This window comes from Rhipicephalus sanguineus, chromosome 1 (assembly GCF_013339695.2).
Source record: "Rhipicephalus sanguineus isolate Rsan-2018 chromosome 1, BIME_Rsan_1.4, whole genome shotgun sequence".
Lineage (NCBI taxonomy): Eukaryota > Metazoa > Arthropoda > Arachnida > Ixodida > Ixodidae > Rhipicephalus > Rhipicephalus sanguineus.
The window spans coordinates 207,901,117-207,924,421 of NC_051176.1; the positions used below are offsets into that span (position 1 = coordinate 207,901,117).

The following is a 23,305-nucleotide window of genomic DNA, read 5'->3' on the forward strand; positions in this document are numbered from 1 at the left end:
ACCCCGGTATTGCGGCAAAGCTGCATTCAAGCTCTGCTACGGTCCCAAATGTACTAACTCAAGAAAACGCTGGTTCCAACATGGAGATGAATGATGTGGCATAGGGGGGGCTCAGTTAATGCTCTTTTGGACCTGAAATTTGGACAGGAAGTCCGAAAAATTGGAAGCCGAAGCTTTTTAGCATCCAAAATTTCAAATGTTCTTATACATCGACGTCTACGAGGCAGATTAGGAACTCCGGACTTGAAGGGAGCACACCCATGTCCGCCACATCAGTTGGGCTTCCACAGAAGTTGAGAGAGGAGGAAAGGCTGAGGAAATGTCATCTTTGCCTACCACGTGTAAAGTGTTGTTGGCAAGACTTTGGCTGCACCAAATCATGTACATAAATAGAATTCGGCCTCTACATTGCCTCATTCTTGATAAGACAACTATGAAACACCACCCTGCCAGTGCTTCATCAACCTAGCGAAAAGAAACACTTTCATGTTGCTATCTCATAAGAATATGCTTAGGAATTCTCTCTTTTTTTTCTGCAATTTCGCTTCGAAGTATTTGAAAAATATTCTAGAAATATTCGAAAAATACAGTCGAAACCCGCAACAACGAAGTCGGTGGGGAAAGCACAAAATTTCGCTCTTGCGGGAATTTCGTTGGCGCGAGAATACGGCAGAAAAGACATGAAAATTACAAAAAAAAAATAAAAACATTTTATTTCCAAAAGTCTGTAATATTGCTTTGGCGGGCCTTACCATGCAGCAATTTCATGCCTTTTGATCAGGAATCTCGTTTGCCACGGCACAAAGTTCGCCCCATGCACTGGTCAGTGACGGCGGCACTGCGCTGTCGCCAGTACCGTCATCAAGTGCGCCTACAGGCGAACCTTCTTCCGGCTCCACTGGATCAGCGCAGAAGCGTTGACAGCGAGCTTCACGCAACGCGGAATTCTTCGCGATGCGCTTTTCCACCTCACTGATGATTGCAGCCTTATTATCTTTCAGCGTGATGAACTTCCGCTTTTTCGATGGAGGCGGCATCTTCGCAGGCAGTGAAATCTGACGAAGCAATTGCCACACACAGGTCACGTTGCACCAAGCGGCCAAGCAAACACTCCACAAATGGCTCCACGCACACGACCATGTGCGCGCAAAGCCGACAAAGCCAAGCACAGACGCAAGCCAACGAATGAAACTTCATGAGAAATGTGGATTTGGCTATGTAGTCAGCGATAAAGAGCAAGTGTTTCAGCAAGCCATCATCATCATTGTCGCTAGCTTTATGTTCTTTTGTAAACAATTATGGCGGCTGCTTCTCAAGTGCGCTGTAGCGATAGTTTTGACCAATTTAAGCATAGCATAAATGCATTTCAGCAGTTTTCGAATGCAGTTAATGTTGCAAGTGTAGATTATTTGCGCATTCGTGTTCCAAAAATTTCGTTATTGAGGGACTGCGGTATGAATATCTTTCGTAGTCGCGAGTTATGAAATGCGTTGACTCCTATGGGCGTTCGCCGGTGCTCCGAAAATATTTCGTTGCTGTGAGAATTTCGTTCCCTCGGGATTTCGTTATCGCGGGTTTCGACTGTATTCGAAAAATATTCGATTCGATTCGCACTCACACTTCAATATTCGAATTCGCTTCGCACCCAAAATTTTGCTATTCGCACAGCTCTATTATTAATGTTTGTTAGTGTTAACTTAAAAATATGCATGATACCAATAGAAAAAAAAATCTTAGTCCAAAGAGGGTGATAGGTCAGTGCATTTTAGGAGCTCTTCCACGGCTGTGGGAAATGAAACAAGGTGGTAATGTGCCTTGCCCTGACACTAAAGCAAGATTTGGTGCCCTACAAAACAGGTGGCCCTTCAATGGGACCATCTGCTTTATTTTTTGGGTAGTGAGAAAAAATGAACCTTTTTGCATCCAATAAAATCTTTCTGTGTTTTCGATATGCTCAAATGTCTCGCTTATTGTAATGTACTTTTACAAGTCAGCATCAGTGTTTCAAGCTTCAGAGTGTGCAAAAATCACTATTCTGTGAAAATTGGCATTCTTGTTGCTCACACCTGGCAGTCAAAGTAGGATGTGATGAAGTCGAGAATTTGTTATAGTGCCAAAGCAGCTGTAGTCAAGCAACTAGCCATTGCTTTTGCAGCTACTACAATGTTTGCTGGTGTGATTTGAGTTTTCTGGCAATGTTATTTTGCACCTGGTTTGACGTGTAGCAATAAAATTCAGAAGTGAAGTTTCACACGTTTGCATGCACAGTGTAGGCCTTTGTGCACAAATTATAATGAACTTTCCATTTTATGTCAGTAGTATATTTTTGATCTGCTGAACAGTGAATACAAAATTGTACTTGCAGGTGACCTTCTTGGCCCAAGTGTGAACAATTTGGACAAGCTGCTAGTTATGCCACATGGCTGCGGAGAGCAAAACATGCTGGATTTTGTGCCGAATATTGTTGTTCTTGACTACCTAAGCAGGGCCAATCGGTTGTCAGATACTGTTCGAAGCAAAGCAATACGCAACCTTGAAGACGGTAAGACTGAAATGTATTTACACCAGATTTTTTAGCTGCCATGAATAAAGTGCATACAGGATGTTGCTGCATCTCTGATGTTAAAGCACTGAACTTAGTTGCTGTCATGCACGATAATCTGTATGGGAAGGCTGAATTCAAATCAACAAGGTTGAATTATCTTGTATATCTTGTTTTTCTGCAGGATGATTTTAGCCAAATTTAGTGCAATAAGGCACTGTCTGATGAGAATTAGGATGGTGAAACTAAAAGTGAAATTGCAGCCTTGTTCACCTAATGTGTGATGGCAAAAAAGGTCCCCTTTCCTTTTTTTTTCTATTTTATACTAAGTAGCTTAGGTATTTATGTTCTCAAATTGTTAATCAAGAGTTGCAGTGTTTTCTCGCAGGGTGCCTACATGGTTGGTTCAGTTGAATAGCTACTTTACCCCCTGAAAGAATGTGCATTGTTGCCATTGTACTAGAACAGTAGTGGCTTTTGCATGTGCCTGGACAATATGACAGGGTTGATGCCTTTTGCTGTGAGGATTTAAAGGGACACTAAAGTCAAATAACAATTTGTCAGAGTGAAAGCTCAATGTATGACAATGTCTAAAACGGTAATATTATCAACAGCAGTGCCCTACTTACCAAGAAATTAAGCTAAATGTATCACACGATGAGCGCCACGAGCGGCACATTTTCAAAATGATCCCGATGACGTATGAGAGTCTGCCTACAATTAATCGCTAGTAATCAAACTAGCAGCAATAAAAAAAAGAACCTTCCGTGCATCAAGAGACTTAATAAAATGCTGTTTGTTCATTTCTGTTTGATTCATGGAAAAAAGAACCTCTTTGGCGTTGCCATGGGGAATGGCGCGCGCCATGGGCAACGGCGTGCGTGGTTCAAAGGTTCCGTTTTCGCCGAACTGTGCTTCGCCCGGCGCCCTGCTTCGCTCACGCGGTCGCGTCTCAGTGGTAGTTTCGGTATCGCGTACTGCCGTGTGTGTTTTGCGCGCTCGTGAAAGTCGCTCTGACAGAAAGTTCGACAAAATGCCGCATGCATGTGATGTTGCCGGATGCCCGAATGGCGCACGCCGCCGCACAGTAAAGGGGGGCAACGTTGGGCACGCCAGCAGTGACGAGTGAAAGACTGATTTCAGGTGGATGATTTGAAGTGCGCTAATGCGATGCGGACCACTAAAACGTGATTTTATTTCAAAATAAGCACTTCCTTGGCATAAAAGTAGCACCACGAGGTTTCTGGACCGCTATTTCAACATTCAACGTCAACTTAATATTTGCCTTTAGTGTCCCTTTAAAGAATAGCACAAATTGTTGGTTAGGGGGGGGGGCCAAAGACAGGGGAAAAGAGAAAATGTGATTTGGGGCCAGCTGTACTAAACACCATGCCTGATAGCTTGTGGGCCACAGATGGGAGCTCCAGGGAAATTTGCAACCTCTCCCTATGTTGGGAATTGATCAAGGGAGCAGTGGCATCTTCAGCTGGACTTAGTAGCTTTTATTGAATGCCACAGATGTCGGATGCATGTGGTTACGAATCCAGTCATATTTTTGTACATAAACACATTATCTTGTGCAGAAGACTTAAAGGAGTACTGAAGCAAAAATTTTGTTTTTATATCTTGTTTTTTTTTTTCTGTTGCAATAAGTAGCTAACAACCCACCTGCCGTGACTGGAAACCTCGTTTGCTCGAGCGCACAACATTTAATTACTTCGAGAGGTCTTTATAGTGCCCAGTTGCAGTTTTGGTTTGAGAGAGTGCCGAGAGAGTGTGTGGGATCACTGTGTGGGATCCAGTGTGTTTTGTTTCTAAACACAGCTGACCACATGAACACACAAACCAGTGATGCACTCATGCCGCGCACGGCTGGTGTGGCATCACATGCATGTGAGCACTGTATTGACAACTGTGGGAGAGAGTGCACGCAAGGAACATGGCGGTCCAAACTAACTCGTGACGGTGGTTGCTTATATTGACACCAAGTTTATGTCGATGTTGCAATATGCTCCATGTTGCATGTAGTTGCGCAGCACGCACTTTAAGATTGATCTTAAATATGTTGTAGGCTATATTAGCTGTTTATATTCTGCAGATGTGTGTGTGCGTGCATGCGTGCGTGTGTGCATGTGCACACAAATCTTTCACAAGTTCTCACCTTCAAAATTTTGTGCCAGCTCTCCTTTAAGAGAAGTCACTGTGTAGACTTTCTATATAAATCCTCTGATGTGCTGACCAGTTTGAGTGTTTTTGTTTAGTTATCATGAACTAAGTGAACTTTAGTGGACTTCTGGGAACCAATTCTCAAGCCTCTTTGTGTTACTCTCAGAGGCAGTTTGTCATGTGACATGAAAGGTAAGAAGCCCCCTGATGGCATAGTGCATAGTTACAATTATATTATAGGGCAGTATTTTTCTTTGTTGTATGCAGCTTTAATTCCTGTTCCCATTATTTCAAAATATTCTCCCATTGATGGTTGTGCCAGCATGAAGTTTGTGTCTTACTTTTGCAACAGCTTTCTCTAATTGCTTCTAGCTTGGCATAGGCCCTGCGAAATTCTCAATCAGTTTTGTCACATCCTATTATCACTAAATCAGTTAAAGTACTCTTGTAAAACTATTTTTGTTCATTTATTAGGCAGGGAAAAGAGAATAGTACATTTTTTAAGAAAAAATTCAGACAAACTACTCTTTTCCCGAATTTTGATCTTGAAATTTAGATTTGAGTTGAATTTTTCATTGCTGGTATGTAACGAGTTTTGAAGTGTGTTCTTGTTAAGAAAGTTGCGAGGTTGGGTCTTTCATTCTTTTAGAGTTCAGTGTCATTTGGGCTGAAATTCAGCACTGCTCGTTGTTTCGACTTTATTGGTGTGTGTATAAGGATACTGGAGACTAGTCACTGCAGGACATAATAAAAAACTAATATTTGAAGCTTTATTTAAAAGTATGGTCACTCCATCTGAAAATTTGTCTGTTGATTGGTTGCTGTTTCTGCTTTGATCACAACAGGTTATCAACGGGAGCTAACGTACAAGCGTGATGACAATTCATTCAGTGCATTTGGCAACACAGACAGGAGTGGAAGCACATGGTTGACAGCATTTGTGCTCAAAAGCTTTGCTCAGGCTTCTCCATACACTGTTATTGATCCCAAAGTACTTGAAAATGCCACTGCTTGGCTCGTGGCACATCAGCAAGGAGATGGCTCATTTAACGAACCTGGAGAGATTATCTACAAACCAATGCAGGTATGCAATTAAAATGTACTTGGGGATGAATGTAGGGACACTCATAAATTCAAATAACTTGCATTGAATTGGTGCTGCATTGGAGTTCTGCTAGGCTTGATTAATCAAAAGCCAGATGTATGCTTTCTCTGTTATCTGTGCTGGGCCAAATGACGTTGCTTGAATTTTACTTTCCTTCTAGAGTGGTGCTGGGAGTGGACCCGCATTGACAGCCTATGTCATGATTGCCCTGCTTGAAAACAAGGCAAGCGAGTTTTTGTATGTGTGTGGGATGCAAAATATCATCTTCTAATCACTGGAGGTAGACACAATACCTTAAATGGGGTCTGAAAATAACTTGGAATAGCATATAGCAAGCAAAATAATACTATATGAACTATGAATTTTGGTGCGATAGAAAAGCCAGTTTCACCGCAAGGGTGAAGCAGTGAATGTGACAGCAACAAATTGGAATGTTATGCGAGTTACGGCTACCGGTTAACTCCTTTAGCATCCAAATTGGCGTAATTCAACAAAAGGCTGGCATAAGGGAACATGGCTGCTGCAGTGAGCGAAGCAATCCTGGTATCGCTTCAATGCAAACTACACAGCACACTCAAGGGTATGAGCAGTCTGCTGATGCCTCTCAAGATAAGGCGCATATGATCAAAGTTCCTGCCAGAGGGACGCATGCCCCTCTCCGTGATCCCCCGCCCCCTATGGGCCTTTCGTGCCAGTGGGATTGCCTACTAATAAATGTGACCTCCATCTGCACCTGCAATTGCTGACCAGCACTTGTGCAATTTTATAAGTATGTTCATTTGCTAGAATTATTGTCAATTAAGTCTTAACTAAAATAATCATTCAACACTTCAGAACAAATATGGATGAAATTCAGCATGGTGCTTTGTCATGTGAGTGTGCCCCCCTCCAGTACTGGAGCCAGTACAGGTGCCATCCAGTACAGGAGCCATAGTTCTAGCATGAAAGGAATTAGAAAGGTATGATCTCACAGATGGTGAGCTAGCTATATTTAAAATTAGATAAAAATCTCCACCTACCATAGTGTCTAGTGGTTATGGTGCTCGACTGCTGACCCGAAGGTTGCAGGATCGAATCCCGGCCGTGGCGGCTGCATTTCAATGGAGGCCGAATGCTAGAGGCCTGTATACATAGATTTAGGTGTGCGTTAAAGATTTCCAGAGCCCTGCTCTACGGCATCCCTCATAATCACATTGTGGTTTTGGGACGTAAAACCCCAACAATTATTATTACATAAAAATCTCTTGGGTAGAATTTCATATGTTGTGGGACCTGTGATGTTGATTTCTTCTGGCATAATTCTGCGGTCTGTTTCTGGTGGTGTGGCTCTTTGCCATAGGTCTTACTTATAGCACGGCCAGTAATTGATCTTAATGAAGCCTTTTATATTATGCATGCTCTTAGGTAATCTTGTTACTGCCTCCTCTGAATAGATTTTTTTTATATACGTCTTCAGGCGAAGCAGACACATCCTGATGTAATCCAAGCAGCAGAGGCCTATCTTCTGAAGGAGCTTCGGACAACCAATGATCCCTATGTTGTGTCTTTAGTGACTTATGCTTTGCATCTATCGGGTCACAGTGCTCAGGACAGTGCTTTCCAGAAGCTTCTTTCTCTATCAACGAGGGAAGGTACGTTGAAGACAAAGCTTTGAGCAATTTATTCTTGGAATTTAACGTTACAGCTTATCCACTTGTGAATGCCATAACTTTTGTATTGTTCATTTTACTATGCAAGCTTTACAATCGTGCTACAGTCAAACCTTAATATAGTGAACAATGAAATGACATATTGTATACTATATCGTAAGTAAATTTGGAATGTTCCTTTATTATAGTATCAGCATGTAATGAATGTCTGTAAGCTTGAAACGAGTAACAAGTATGAGATACAGTAAAACACCTCTGATCATTTTTCATGGGGCCATAAAAAGTATACTTAAGAGTTGGGGAATGCAGGAACTTAGAAATAGGGAAAATTGAAAAAAGAATTTGTAGTACTGAACTGCACAGAATGTTACTTCAATGCTTATGCTTGAAAAACCGTGCAGCATTGCCTGTAGCGTTTACTCATGCCCGATCAGCACAGAGTTCAAGCACCTACAGTGTCACATGTTAATAAAGCTAGTGCCACGACAACTGGCAAGGTCATTGCATCCTGCACCTGGCAAGTGATCACCTTTATAGTGGAACATTGACTATACATCCACTTGCTCGGTCATGGATCAAAATTCAAGGTGGCGGCGGATGAGCTGCGCGTGTTTCCAATGAAATGTTATTGAATAGGCATGCATTCATAGTCGTTATTAGCCCTCGTCAAGCGAATAAAAACACTGAATGAAGCAGTGAAAATGGCGGGAGGTCAGGGGGACGCTTGCTCAGGTAGGGGCGCTTGCTCGGGATTTGACAGTAGTCTTTGAGGTTCAGATATTTTACTGTTTTCGGCCCATAGGAACTTTTCCTGGTTGACATGTAGCTGATCTGCTCCCTTTGTTTGCTCTTCTCGCGGTCACAGGCCTTAAACATGCAAAAATGATGTGGCACAGCTATCTTCGGCGTGCAAAATATTTTCCATTGACATGAGCTTTCATAATAAAAGCAGCACATCACCATTTGCACTTAATCGGGAACAGATACGATGCACACAGGCTGCAGTTGCCCACAAAATTAACATGCGAGAATGTGCAACAAAGTGTGCTTCATTGCCCTTTTGCAATGGCGATTACCAGGCTGTTTGATTTTGTACTTGTACCTAGCGCACAGCCAATTTTTGTAGTCGTTTATCATAAATGTGTGCGTTAGATGCAGAGAATAAATGGAATCTCTAATGGAGGGAAAGATTCACCAACACCTCCTTCAATGAAATGCTTGGCTGTCATTTTTAAAAATATAGTCTGCCTTCCTTGGAGCAGTACAGGTTTGTGCTGCAAGCTTGTCAGGTGGTCTACCCATTTTTTAGGCACATATTCTTAGTTTTTATTATACGACGCCTGGAATATATGATGGTTTTGCATGGTCCCCTCAGTCACATAATTGAGAGGAGTGTGTAAATTTCTAATAACGAATCAAATAGCTTTCTGCTTGCCAGGAAAGCTGGGAAAACTCGGCACTGAGGAATATGTGGTTGTACTGTATTAGGAAGGCTTTTTGGTGGCATATGGGAATTTTTTTTGTTTGCCTTTTTTTGTATCTCACTTTAGTGTGTGATGTACAAGACATGGTGAATTTTAATCTACAGATGATACCATCTATTGGAAAGACCCAACACTGGCTGTCAATACTACTGATAAGCAGTCTGATTACTTCTTCAAGCCCAGCTTCAAAGATGTTGAGATGACTGCATATGCTTTGCTTACCCTAACTGAAAGGGGTGATATTGGCAATGCCATTCCAGTGATGAGGTGGTTAGTTTCCAAGCAGAATGAAAACGGTGGCTACAGCTCTACCCAGGTACTCATTTCTATTTGCATGTAGTGTTGATGATAAATAAGAAATAATGCAATTGTAATACGTAAAGGTTTAGATTGTCAGTTGATGCTGATGTAGACATGCAAATGTAATAGGAGGGTTTTGTTTGACTATGAAAATTTTTTGTGGTCTGTAATCAAACACAGCTGTAGTCTGTACTGTAACTACATGCATTGATGCACCAACTTGCATAACTTTAAAAGCTGGTTAGGCAATAAATATGCATGTTGTTAGAGTAGTTATGCTATAGCTTTGACATTGTTTTATTGCTGAGGTTTCTCTTTTAGAGTAACATATGAAGTTAAAGGGGTGGTGCCATCAAATTTCGAGGCTATAACAAGCCTGTTGTGGGTTTCCTCTGTATGCAAGGACATTCCACACGAAGGGTCGGACACAGCAAACGTGTAGAATATATTTTAATTCACTTCCAAAGTGTACCTAAATGCCCATTCTCCCGATCGAAACCCATCGCTAGCACGCCAACACTGACGTAGATCTGTAGGATGGGCAACGAAGTTGTAGTGACGTCGCACCAAATCTGCTGTAGTAACGTGATTGACCTCCGGACCTCCGCCACTTCCGCAACGTACGTATCGGCTGTAGTGAACTAGAATATATTCTAGTTCACTATAGTACCGGTAAAGCATCGGTTGCTACATCACTCGCCGAGCTTCGATTGCTTCCTGGCTAAGTGCGTCACAGCCTTGTGTGGTCACGTGACCACACCTCCTGCACTTCTATGTCACTGCCCAACTTCGGCGTCCAGAAACCGAAAGTTGTCCACATCAGAAGGCGATATTAAATTATTTAGCGAGAATACATGAATCTTGGTGCGTGCATCATGCTTCCTGGAGCTATAGGAAACGCTTCCAGCAAAGAACGCGCAAGCCACAAATTTGGTGGCATCACCCCTTTAAGGTTTTCACAGAAGCCCGTCTTACCAGGACGCATCACGATAAAATTTAAGATGTACAGCACATCATTGATTTCAAATGTCAGGGGAGCCAAAATATCTCTTTTGTATTCTTCTGTGGTCGATGTCCTTCTGTTTATTTATCAAAGCAACACATACTTTGCAATTTTTTGCAGGATACTGTAATAGGCATTCAAGCACTGGCACGTGTAGCAGCCAGAGTTGTGTCCCAGACAATTGCTATAGATGCCACCGTGAAGTATGGAGATGGACGAAGCCGCATCTTGAAGATCAACAGTGGCAATGCTCTTGTACTGCAACGTCTTGAGGTAGGCAAGAAGATTCTTTGATAATTGGGTCACTAAGTGTTTTGTGTACTTCTGTACAAGGTTTTTAGCTACGTATTTGTATCATTTCACTATATAGTTTTCTCTTGCAAAGTATTTTAGGCATGTTTTGACATACATACATTTTTTATAATAATATGGAGGGTACGAATCTTAATTTCAAAATATAGTAGGTGCTCTAATAAATACTACCTTCAGGATATGTGCTCACAAAATAATTCGGAGCGCCGGACCGGTGGCCGCTCGTCAGCGGAACACACCCGCAGAAAAATACAGCCATGATCTGCACGTGTGTGGCATCCCTAACAAGCAAGCCTCGCCCCTTAGGGTAGATAAGTGTTGGCTTGCGTTAAAAAACATTCGGTTTGTCCCTCTTAGCGCTGCGACAACACATCTGGAGAGGGGGATTGAGGCCTGTAGGCTACAGCGTGCTCGCACTCTATGCAGCAGAATCTCTAAACGTATGTGTTATCCTTGTGGCACGACCTTAAAGGGGTCATGAACTGCTTTTCCAAGTAATGATCTAATGACCTTAGTATCGGAGTTTACTGCCTCCCGAATCGATTGCCGCAAAAATTTCTCGAATCCGTCAAGAATCAGCGGAGTTATGGGGGTTTGGCGCACGCTCTCAGCGCTTTGTCTCTTTTCTCGTGCCGATGAGCGCACTGGAAGCTAGGAAGGGAGGGATGGCACGGGGGTAAGAAGTTACGTTAGCGCGCGTCATGAAGCGCGATCGCTCTCCCGCTGTGATTCGCACGCACGAGTGCGGCTACCGTGAAAAGTTAGCAGACTGAGGAGTGAGGCGCGGGCAAGTGGCGGCACCCCGTGGCAAGAAGCGCATCTCATCTGGTTATCGGCCAATAAGCATGCTATGTCTCCGCGACGTCAACGTGCAGATGCCCCGCCTACCGACGAGAGTGAGAACCGGCCTCTGTTTGAAAAGAGGGCGCCTGAGGAAACGGCAACTTTGCGCTCCGCTTGTGGCCTTTACGCGGCGCGCACGACTGTAATATTTTGCAGAGCAGTTCATAGCAGTGTCAGCTTTCTGCAGGTTGTTTTTTCAACAAGCCCAAGGGGTGCTTCATGACCCCTTTAATTAACTCTCAGTTATGAACTTTTAACTAACTCTTATTAATTAATGAACTTCAATGAACTCTTAATTAGTCTTAATGTGGCGTGACCAGTCTTATCAAGGAGTCTTGATATTGTGTAGTCCCGATTACTGTTTGCAACACTTAATTACTTTTAATTATAGGTAATTATGTTAATTTAATTAGTAATTTTATTTAGCAGTCTTTAATAAAGGTTCCGATGTTCCAGTTTTACTCTTGTTAATTACTCTTAATTTCTTTAAAGTAGCCCTGGAACCCTTGAATTACTTAGTTACTTGGTGCTTAGTTAAATTTTACATGCTTTATTGAACTGTAGAGGCGTAGTATGCCGCTTTCTTATTTCTGCTCCTGCAAGTGTTGTTGGTGACGGACAACCAGACGGTCACATTCCGTGACTAATGAACCAGTTGATCATTTTCCTTTCAAAGGCGCCGATGCCGATTAACATGCGTGCACTTATGCTCCACTGCATGCACACGCGCGCACAGAGCATTTTAGAGACTGCATCTGCACAGCCCCCCTGTGAAACGCTAAAAGGCACCAACTCTATTCTTTTGGAGCAAGGCAACACCTATCTAGATGCACTGGGGAGCGAGGTGAGCTTACTAGGGATATCGCACATGTGCAGACCCTGGCACTACTTTTTCACCGGCGCGCTCTGCTGATGAGCGGCCACCAGAGCACTCCAGCGCTTCGGATTATTTTGTGGGCACCTGTATATGAATGCATGATACTGTACAGCATGGCCAATCACCACACTGATTGACATGTAATTAGTCACACTAGGAAAATTATGGTAAATGTTAGTGAAGTTGATAGCCATTCAGGCCATGGAAGTGGAGTTTTATATAGAAGGTTAAATGCTCGCATTTTCAGAAAATCTTGATATTCCTAATAAAGGGAAAAGGAATAGAGATGTAAGACAGCACAGCACCAATTAGATCGGAGAGTTTTGCATCTTTCACGCAAGACTATCAATCTCACTGAGAAAGTAGCTGTGCACTTGCTTTCTTGGTTATGTACATCTGAATGTAAGCTAAGAGGGTTAATGCTGCTGAGGGTATGCTGAGGGTATGGCTGAGGTTAATGCTGCTGATAAATATGGAACACCCTCTTGAAGTTACCGGTGATCGAATTTTGAGGTGCAATTTTTTTGTGCTGCCAAGCAACCAGTAGCTTTTTCTGCAGCCTTAGTCTTTTTCCTCTTTATTGTGAGTATGATGAACACGAACAGAAATATAGAACCAAGGTAGGTTCAGTACAATTGATAACTGTTGGCTTCTTTTTCTGCCACATTATTGAGTTGCTCATTCAGCAAACACTCGATAAAATCTCAGTGAACTGTGAGATGATTCTAATTCTGAAGATAAGTTGTGTAGTATATATGTGAGGCCTATGTTGGTGCAATTGCAGGCATTTTCTCGTGCACGTTTTGCAAGAGCTCGCTAAGGCCGAAGCTAATGTTTACAGTTTTTGATGATGTAACATTGGGCGTTTAAATATTGGGCGTTTAAATTTCTAGAAGTGACATGTTCTCAAGGCTTTCAGAACTCTGTATTGGGTGTTGTTTTTTACAATTGTGTCTGTTTTTTGCCAGCTGCCTTCTGACCTCAAGTACGTTGAGGTTGAAGCAACAGGATTTGGAGTGGCAGTCTTGCAGGTAAGCATCCTGGTGCTTTGCAGACATTTCGAAAAGTGGCACATTTCGAATCAGTGGCACATCACTGATTATTCATGAAAGACCAGTTTGAGTTTGCCTCATGTGTGGCAGCTCCTTCCCAGACTTTCCCAGCTCACATTAACTGTTATTACACGCAACCTCAATAAGTTTGTATCCATGCTCATGTGATGCTGTGGCTGCTGAAAAGTTGCATCACAGTGGGTACTCAGAAGTGCAGTGCTATGAACATAATAGCGAGGGAGAACACTATTGATGAATGGGAAAAGGTTGAGGAAATAGAGCCATTGAAGGTTGAGAGGAGCTCTCCTCCATGTTCCCCTGTTTTTTTTTTTGTTTTTTTAAGCATGGGGATTGGGTAGAGCCATTAAAGGTGGAAAGGAGCTCTCATGTCTGTACCTCTGGGGTTTCTTTCTTTTTTTTTCTAAAGGGGGGAATCTGGTTAAACTAAGCATATCAATTTTGTGCTGAAACATATTACAGCCTGGCTAGGATTTTGCCTACGGTTAAACTTGTGACACCTCAACATCATCTCTGTTATTTCAATTAGGGATGGGCGAATAGTAAGTTTGAGGTTCGAAGTGAATTCGAAGGGAGTAATAATTTGGTTGAATAATTTCAAATCGAATAGTTCAAATTGTGTATATCACATATTATTAAGAAAAATGAGAATTTTTGTGATGACCCAACTAACTTGCGCAATATTCTTAAGAATTGGAACTAGGGATGTGTGAATGCCACTTTTTTGTTTCGAAGTGAAGTGGATGCAACTTTGAATACCAGCAAGATTTGTATAGCAGTAGGGTGCAAGTATAACTGGTACAATATGTTACGGTTCAAGTTACCATACTTAGCGCATGTAAGCCTATATAACAAGCTTTTAAACTTACAATATAATTAATTGAGGGGAAGGTAATATGTACATTTAGCGTTGAAATGTGACTGTGTGGCTGTGTGGATTTTCTCTGGATGAGTGCTTTCATGGCATAGCACCTCCACGCTGCAGTGAAACCACCTTTACAGGGGGGGGGGGGGGTGGTACGCGCTCAAATATACATATATTTGTTCATTTCGAATACTTTGAATAATCTAAATTTGCATAGAAGTGAATTCAAATACTGTAATATTCGTTCGAATATTTGAAGTGCCCGAATATTCGCCCATCCCAAATTTTAATGATAATCCTCAAGAGAGGATTGGTCACAATTTAAGGTAAGATAGAAGAAATGTGAGCTAAGCAGTCTATTTACTGACATGCAATTTGCAGACTGTTTTTGCAATATGGGGGCAGTTTTGTTTTGTTTATATTTACAGAGGGAAAGTGGGTTGATCAAACAAATCTGCAGGATGTTCTTTGAGAAAGAGAGCAAGATAATTAAAATCGAAGAGGCCAGACTGGGCAAAGGACAATAGGCTTATCTAAATGGTGCCAAGTAAAACGTGCTAATTTGGTATGGTACCATAATCATGATTTGCCACCTCCCCTCAGGGTGAGCCTCATTAGGTTTCTTGAATAGTCAGTGACTGCACATGCCTGAATAGCACTGAGCAGCATTATGAGGATAATAAAATACTACTGTAAGGCTGTGTCTGACTGCGAAGAAGCTGGATTTGATGCCCCAGGTGTATTTTCTCACAAGTCAGATGTTATTTAAATCTACATCGGTATGTAGCACAGCATGCAGATTATATATATATATTTTTATATATTACAGAAGGCCACTGATTATCATGAATTACTTCGTGAAATATGAATGGAGCATTAAGAAATCTAGTGTTTTAGCTTGATTCACTAAAACATTTTACCATTTCTGTACTCTTGCTAAGGTTGATGTGTGCTGTGTCCTGTACACAAGGATGATGGGGCTAGGAATGGTGTTCACCTTACTGTACAAGAAGTCCTTGAGCACTCATTGCAATGCCTGAATGAGCAGAGAGTAGCCATGTATAAAGTTGCAGTAGGGTTGGTGAAGGGCTAGTTGGTGCATGTTACTTTCCTTCAAAGTAATTTATAAAGTCATCTCAGTAGGTCTTACTTATTCACAGGCCACAGCAGCCTGTGAACATAGTGTGGAAGTTTGAAGGAAACTAACTCAATTGGGTGGTTGGTGAGATAACCCAACAACATATACAGGCTGGCTGCAGGAGTCAGTCTATCTGCATCTTGCCTGTTCTCGGCATGTAGCACACACAAGAAGTGCTGCACCAGCAGTGCCAGTGATGTCACATTAAACAAGGTGCATGTGCACTTTTTTGTTCTATAATGAATGAACAAACTTTCAAAGTAGTAAGGTGTTTTGTGGTTAACTGTTTTTTGCTTGTTTATTTTAATGGAAGGGCATACTTTATTCACAATTTTGTAGGTCTCCTGGTCATTCAACCTAGCGGTGTCTTCAGAATCGCCCTCATTCTTTTTAAACCCTTTGCTGGACAAGACATCCACTGAAAACTATCTTCAGCTCAGTGTTTGTACCCAGTAAGTGCACACTTTTCTTTCTCTGACTAGCTTTACAATATCATGATGCTTTCATTTTGCTCTGAACACTGAACTTGTTGCTGGTACATGAACATACTAATGAACTGCATTCTTCATTTTTAATATGTAATAATTTTTCAGCCTTATGGTACATTACACAGGGTTGAAGAAAGGAGGGTAAGTATACCTGAAGTGTTAGTGTGACTCAAACCACACAAATTTAATGTCCATTGCTTCACCACCTAATACTGATTACCTTTGTGTGCTCCGAGTCGCACTAACACCTTAAGTATACTTACCCTCCTTTCTTTTTTCCATTTTACACACACACACACACACACACACAAACAAACAAACCTTCTTACAAACCTTCTTTACATAATCTTGTTTTCCCAGGCCTAGATAATGGGAACTCTATTGGTCACAGACACCCTCCCTTCAGAGAGTGGAGCCCTATAAGCTCTCAATGCTGGTTCTCATGAAATCTGGATACCTACGAGCAATTGTGCTTAATCAGTACATGGGAGGAAAACAGTCCTGGATTCCGAGCACCCATTCATGGTTTTTGTGTCATGAAATGGTGCACATTGAATAAGCCAGTTGGGATGTCTGTGGCCTCCGCCATACCTAAAAAAAGTTTTTTTCTGCTGTGGCATTGAGAAAAGCACTGCCAAACATTAGCGCCAAGCTTAGACTATTTAAGGTTAGGCGAGTGTGTCTTTGCTTTCCACTTCTGCTGTCATTTGTATCATAGTTACGATAACAAAGGATCATGACTACACAAGGAGCATGACACTACACATTTAGGAGGATTGGGATGATAGTATTACCTTGAAATTATGCACCTTTTGAATACAAGTTTTGTGCCATGTAAAGTCATGCTCTAAACTTATTTATGCAGCTACCAAGGAGAAGGGGATGCTAGTAATATGGCTGTCATGGAGGTGGCCCTGCCTTCAGGCTACCTCTTCGACTTTGACACCCTGAGCAGCATCCACAGAACCAAGGAGGTGCGACGGGTTGAGAGCCAAGATGCTGACACCAATGTTGTCATCTACTTTGACAGGGTCAGTAAGGGGTAACTTTCCCTAATTTTTGCAGTCACTTTATTAGGCATGTTAATAAGATTTTCCTAATTCAGCGCCACCTGTCAACAGCAACAAGAAGCCTCTCTCCGCTGCTATTGGTTGGGTGAGTTGTGCATATGCGCGCAGCAAAATCTACATTCGCACGTTTACACGCTTCAGTGAAGTCAGAATTTTCATAACCTCGCAGAGCTTGCATGGTTATTGGTAGTTGCTTGGCTGCAGCGTCCTGCCCACCCCTTGCTGTGTACCATGTTGCGAGCAGACAGGAATTCGCGATGAGGATGAGTCAAAAGCTATACTGCTCAGCACTTGCACTTCCAACATGGATTTATCGCCGTGCACATAACCTGTAGATGTCCTTTTCATATCCTTATAGTACACGCAAAAGAAACATCATCGTAGCGACTTAATGTGATGAGGTACTTTACTCACCGTAAAGAACTTCATGAAATGTCTACTTCACCATTGCCAATGAAATTTACTTGCTAAACACTGAGCAAAACCGAGCTTTTTTAAAGCAGCAGCATCGTAACGAACGTTTTTGCCTATTCTTTTCCGATGTATTCACAGAAAAAGACAGTCTAGAAGCATGCAATGTGAAAGTGGGCCTCGTCACCGCTGCTGCTACATGTGACGCGACCCTTGAGTGCAGGCCATTGGCCCCTCTTGAAACAAGCAACATTGACAGTTCCACTGCTTGTGCATTGGTAACAACAATCGGCACCCTCAATGAGCTGTGCGTGCTCACACAAGGTTGTGCACTTGACAAAACAATTCACTACAGCAAAGGCGTGCAACCATGCGTTAGAGGTGAAACTTAAACATGTGGAAATGAAACTGACTATAGAATGCTGTTCTATAAAGCACATCAACAGTTCCCTATTGTTGCAGAAAAGCTAGAAGAGCCTTCGATTTGAAAGCTTGTCGAGTGTTTTCAGGACAGCTTAGATTATATTAATTTTCATACAGATCCTCCAAACTATATAAGCTATAAAGCACCATCAAAAGTAGCTCAAGAGCATGATGACTTGTTCTTCAATGCTCATTCACAAGTGCAATCATTCATGTGGTTACAAAGGGAAGACACCTTCACAGCCAGGCGCTGTCACACGTGCAGGAGCACCACAAAGAAATGCGAATGGTAGAGGGTGCAACGTGAAAACATTGACGCCCAGTGGAGAAAGTGCACGACATTGCTTAACCCTTTCAGACGCCACCTATGAAGAACTGTCCGTAAATGCGTGAAATCGATGCAATGTTATTTCAAGGCACTCGATATGATATTGCAACAAAAATAATGTGGTAATACTTTAATTTATTTATTTATTTATTTATTTATTTATTTATTTATTTATTTATTTATTTGAAAGTACCTTACATGGCCATGTGGGCATTGGGTAAGGGGGGCGCAACAGAAATTGCATATACAAAAGGTATAAACTAATTTACACGAGGTAAACAAAACAGATATGCAAGAGCAAAGCATGTCAAACAAGGAAGTAGTACAATAAAAATGCTATAAAAGGTCGATGATACAGGAACCAGGCACAAAAGGTAACATCAAAAGTGAAATACAAGTGAAATACAAGTGTGTGTTACAGTCATCATTCCTAATTGCTTTGTAATTAAATATCTATTTATTCTGAAGCCATTCATTCTCTGTTTTTTGCATAAATAGAACGAAATCTCAGGCTAGAAATATAGTGCAAATTTGTTTTCGGTTATGTCCATGCTGAGCAAAGAAAAATGATAAGTTTGACGTGGGTCGCGGGAAGCGGCATGTCGCACGACTCGTCGAATATGGTAGTGCCCTCAGCAAAGTGATCATTTGCAACAGTACGCTGCAAAATGAAGTTAAATGAAGACAAATTTACTACGCAGGAGGTTCAATTCATTCAAAGCTCAATGTACCTTGCTTTTTCTTAGCCCCTAGCCAATACAAATAGCAAATACAAGTGGTGTACACAATTGTGTACATGGCGTGTTAAAGGGTTAAAAGTAAAACAAGCGGTGCGTAATGCAGGCATACAGCATGATGCAGCTCGAAGGCCACGCGCTCTGGCATTGTTTATGCTTAGTGCTAATGTTAATTTTGCATCCATGACAATTTTTTCCAGCTGTGGAGCAATGTTCCAATGGAAACTGACTGAATCAAGCTTTCAATTCAATACCTGCCGCCACATTCTTTGTTACACTTCCCCTGATTTAGTGAAGTGCTGTAAGCTTCTTTTTTTTTTAACCTTGAGACTCTCCTGAATCATAGAGACGTCTTTAGATTAGAAAATAACCACCAAAACTGGAAGAGACTTGCGGACGTGCACTCTACAACACGAGTGCCAGAGAAATCGCGCAACTGGCCCAACTGATGGTGGACGGTGGGAAATATCAGTGTTGCCAGACTGAATTAGGAAAATATATTCAAAAATTCATGCAGACATCTAAGGTTTCTTGCCTTAATATGCAGGGCCAGACTGTTTGGTATATATCATACATTGTGTGGGTGAGTGTGCAGGGGAAAAAAAATAAATATACTGCAGTGCTGAGGCATGGCATGGGTACTAGCTATAAGCACAAGAAAAAAGAACAAAAAAAAAAAGCATTTGTGCATTTTGTGTAGTATTCATGTTACTCGGGCATTTCAAAGGTCTTTCAACTGCCATTTGGAAATGGCTTTTTGTGCTAATTTTAGCTATGAGTTTTCTATCATTCCAAGGAGCCTACACTATCAAACTTCCAGGCATCTCTTGTCATTGCCATTTAGGAATACGCAGCACCTTCAATTAATTCTTAAAGTGTGCCATCTAGAGTTTTCAAGAGTGCTGAAATTGAACGTGTTTTATGGTTGACCTGGTGCCACGTTGTATAGTCTCTCTTGATAAGCTTTTACTTGTGGCCTGTAGCTAGTTTGTGTTTTTGAACTGGACTGAGACATTGTCAAAAGTAGTGGGGCAAATGCCATGTTAGCTAAAAATAATGTAGCATATAAAACCTCCTGGAAGTGGGGTGCTGTGCCCACACTAACAAGCAACCAAGCAACCTTACTTTAATAAAGTTGTTTCACTCTCTCTCTCCCTCTCAGAATTTAAGATCTTGAGATAAAAATAAAGATAGGGTGAAAATAATGCTTAAGGTTCCTGAATAATAGTCATTAAAAAAATAGAACTTATTCAATTAACACTGTGAGATGTATGCATTGAAAAAAATACTTGCTGCTGAACTTGTACCTTTGTAAATTCTGCAAAACATCTCCAACTGGATTGTTGAAAGTGTAACGTTATAGAAAGGGAGCTGTGTGGCTTACCATATGCCTTACCATTGCAGATCGGTAAGGAAGAGCTGTGTGTCACTGTACCAGCTCATAGAGAACACAAAGTCGCCAACCAAAAGCCTGTTCCTGTGAAAGTCTATGACTACTACAATTTGGGTAAGTGCAATTCTGACTGAAAATGAATGTTCCTGAATTGTGCTTAAATTAAGATGTAATGACCCACTACTTTACTCTGCACCTTACTGTGACTTACTAGGTGGGTGATGCTGTGTGTTACAAGACGTTTACTAATATATGTATACACACACACACACAAACACATGCACTCAGACACACTTCCATCTGTCTGAACAGGATCATAATGATTGCAAAGCATTTTTACTCCACAGAAATCAAATATCTGCCGGCTTAGCTTGCATATGAGCTTTTCATAGAGCTGTTTGGCCGTAGTAGTAGTGGATGCTTGGTGTAAATTGTGTATAATACCGTATATACTCGCATAATGATCGCACTTTTTTTTTCACAAAAATTGACGCCAACTTCGGGGTGCGATCATTACGCGGGGTAAACTTTCTGTGAAAAAATATTCTGAGCACCGAAAACGCAAAGAAGTCGCTAATCAGAATTCTTACGATAGCTATCATGAACATAACCAAAAATAAAAGTAGAGTAAGGCTTACCTTTGTAATAAAATGCACGCATTACGCAGGAGCTACATGCATGGCACACTGCCCTTTTATTTTGTAACTCTCTGACCCCCTAACGTTCATTCCGAGTCCGAAGCGTCACTGGCGTCAGTGTCGTCGCCGCACGATTCCCTGTCGGAACCGGCAGTGTCTTCACTGTCCCACAGACGGTCATCTTCTGTCCCGTTGAGCACGTTGGAAATGCCAGTCTTCTTAAAGCTCTTGACGACCACCTCGTCGGAAATGGTACTCCACGCTTCGAGAATCCATGAGCAGAGGACTTCCACGGAGGGTCTCCTGATTTTGCCACTTGGCGTGAAATCATGGTCGCCCGCCGCCATCCACTCTGCGTACAGCTTCCGGACGTTGTCCTTGAACGGTTTGTTCAGTGACACGTCCAGAGGCTGTAGCAGCGATGTTAGACCCCCGGGATCACTGCGATTTCCGTGCGCCGCTCCTTCAGCTCGGTACGGACACTGTCAACGAGATGGCCTCGGAAGCTGTCCAGCACAAGAAGTGAAGGAAGCAGAAGCGCTCCTGCTCTTCGTCCCCAAACCGTCTTGATCCAATCGACCATGAGGTCGGCCGTCATCCACCCTTTCGCTTGAGCGCGGATGTGGATGCCACGGGGAAAGTTTCCCTTCGGAATTGTTTTCCGCTTCAAAATAACATACGGCGGCAGCTTCCGCCCGTCTGCCGTCACTGCGAGCATCACGGTGCACCGCTGCTTCTCCGCACCACACGTTTTCATGAGGACACTTCGAGCACCTTTCTCGTTCACAGTAGTGCTTCGTGGCATGTCAAACGTCAACGGCGTTTGGTCGGCGTTGCCTATCTGTGACAGCAGGAAACCGTTCTTCTGGCGTATCCTCGTGACGAACCTGTGGAAATCGATCACCTTGTCTTCGTACGCGGATGGAAGTCGCTGGCACAACGACGTCCGCCGCCTCAGCGACGGTCCATTCCGCCGCATGAAGCGTGTCGTCCAGCCGGAACTGGCGCGAAAGTCCTTTGTGGCTACTCCGAGCCTCCGAGAAACTGTGCGCGCCTGCGTCCGTACCATGTCTAACGACACGGCACAACCGTCTTTGCGCATGTCCCTCACGTATTCGAGGACTGCCTTTTCGATGTCGGGGAACTTGCCCGTTTTGGGTCCGCGGAAAGCCCGGCGCGTGCTGTTCGTTGCCATGAGCTTCTCGCGCTGTTTTTTCCAATATCTGATCCGGATTTCGTCGACGCCGAAATGTCTGCCGGCAGCGCGGTTGCCGTGCTCTAGCGCGTAATCAAGCGCCTTCAGCTTGAACGCGGCAGTAAAGCTCGCATACCGCCCCATGGTGAAACGGCGCTTCAACAGACGATCACAAAGCACAGCCAAAAAAACGTGGTGTCAGGCGACGCCGTGACGGGCGGCTGGGATGGCGGCGACATGGCTTTTTCAGGAATTATGGGAATGCGTCAGCAGCTTGTTGCTGCGGGATGACAACAGGTCGACCAACAGGCGGCCGCCGCTGTAACAGTCCGGGATATCAAAACAAACATGGCGGCCCGCAGAGCGAAGTGACCGCATTTTTTTTTCTTCTTTTCGTCAGTCATGGAGGTTGTGAGTACGTCACGCGCGTCAAAACAGTTTCTTCCGTCTAAATAAGGAATGCTTTCATTTAAATCAGTAAATTTACGGCATTAGCGTTGTGATGCCTGCTTTCAGATCACAGAAACAAAGATGGGCGCGTTCAGCTGCCACAGACATAAAACACATGGCGGGCATTCAGTGAAAACTGCGGCATTTGCCTTTACTGCAATCCTAAATGGCACGTTTCCGCCAACGCCGGGCAAAAATTACGAATATGTTTGGTGCGTGCAGTTCACTTGGCGAGTTTTGAAGAGTTATTAGCGCAACATTCGACAGATGATAAACATGATGATCATCGGCTAGACTTGGCACACGACATATCGATGCGGCAAGTTTGGGGTGCGATCATTACGCGGGGAAAAAAAAATCGAATTTAGACGACAAAATTTAGGGGTGCGATCATTACGCAAGTAAATACGGTAATCTACATTTATATTCTCTGAAACTAAAACGCTTGAAAGCCAGCTGTACACCTTTCTTTCGCCTATACAGTAAAAGCTCGTTAATTCAGATTTCTAGGGACCGGAAAAAATGTCTGAATTAACTGAATGTCCGAATTATCGAATGGTCGAAATAAACACAAAAAATGCAAGAGTTTTTTCAACATACCTTTACTTTACAAGGTAATCGCGGATGCGTCTCTGTTTTCGAGCAGAAATTCGCACGGACACAATTTTTCTGAGCCCTTCAAGGTGCTCAGCAGCTTGCATGCTGTCTGCAGTGCCAAAACAAAATTCTATTCGTCGCCATGCATCACTTCCTTGACGATTTGCTCATCAGTCAGAGAGCCGGCAGTGGCAACGCCATCAATGCCGGATATAATCGCC

General features: G+C 42.7%; 1 protein-coding gene and 1 long non-coding RNA gene across 4 annotated transcripts in view; one reads left to right on the forward strand and one right to left on the reverse strand.

Moving 5' to 3' along the window:
- Positions 1 to 23,305, forward strand: part of LOC119406450 (CD109 antigen) — a 132,126-nt gene that overhangs the window by 101,395 nt on the left and 7,426 nt on the right. For all 3 annotated transcript variants that reach the window (XM_037673214.2, XM_037673200.2, XM_037673206.2), the window contains 10 exons: positions 2,366 to 2,542; positions 5,554 to 5,792; positions 5,974 to 6,036; positions 7,270 to 7,444; positions 9,051 to 9,262; positions 10,370 to 10,522; positions 13,250 to 13,312; positions 15,694 to 15,806; positions 16,708 to 16,873; positions 20,216 to 20,318. In XM_037673214.2, coding sequence (XP_037529142.1) covers positions 2,366 to 2,542; positions 5,554 to 5,792; positions 5,974 to 6,036; positions 7,270 to 7,444; positions 9,051 to 9,262; positions 10,370 to 10,522; positions 13,250 to 13,312; positions 15,694 to 15,806; positions 16,708 to 16,873; positions 20,216 to 20,318 — 1,464 coding nt within the window. The remainder of the gene's footprint in view (positions 1 to 2,365; positions 2,543 to 5,553; positions 5,793 to 5,973; positions 6,037 to 7,269; positions 7,445 to 9,050; positions 9,263 to 10,369; positions 10,523 to 13,249; positions 13,313 to 15,693; positions 15,807 to 16,707; positions 16,874 to 20,215; positions 20,319 to 23,305) is intronic.
- LOC125759797 (uncharacterized) lies at positions 20,689 to 21,891 on the reverse strand. The gene is made up of 2 exons (XR_007417490.1): positions 21,805 to 21,891; positions 20,689 to 21,060 (listed from the first exon to the last, which is right to left on the reverse strand). It is a non-coding gene; the product is annotated as an uncharacterized LOC125759797 (long non-coding RNA).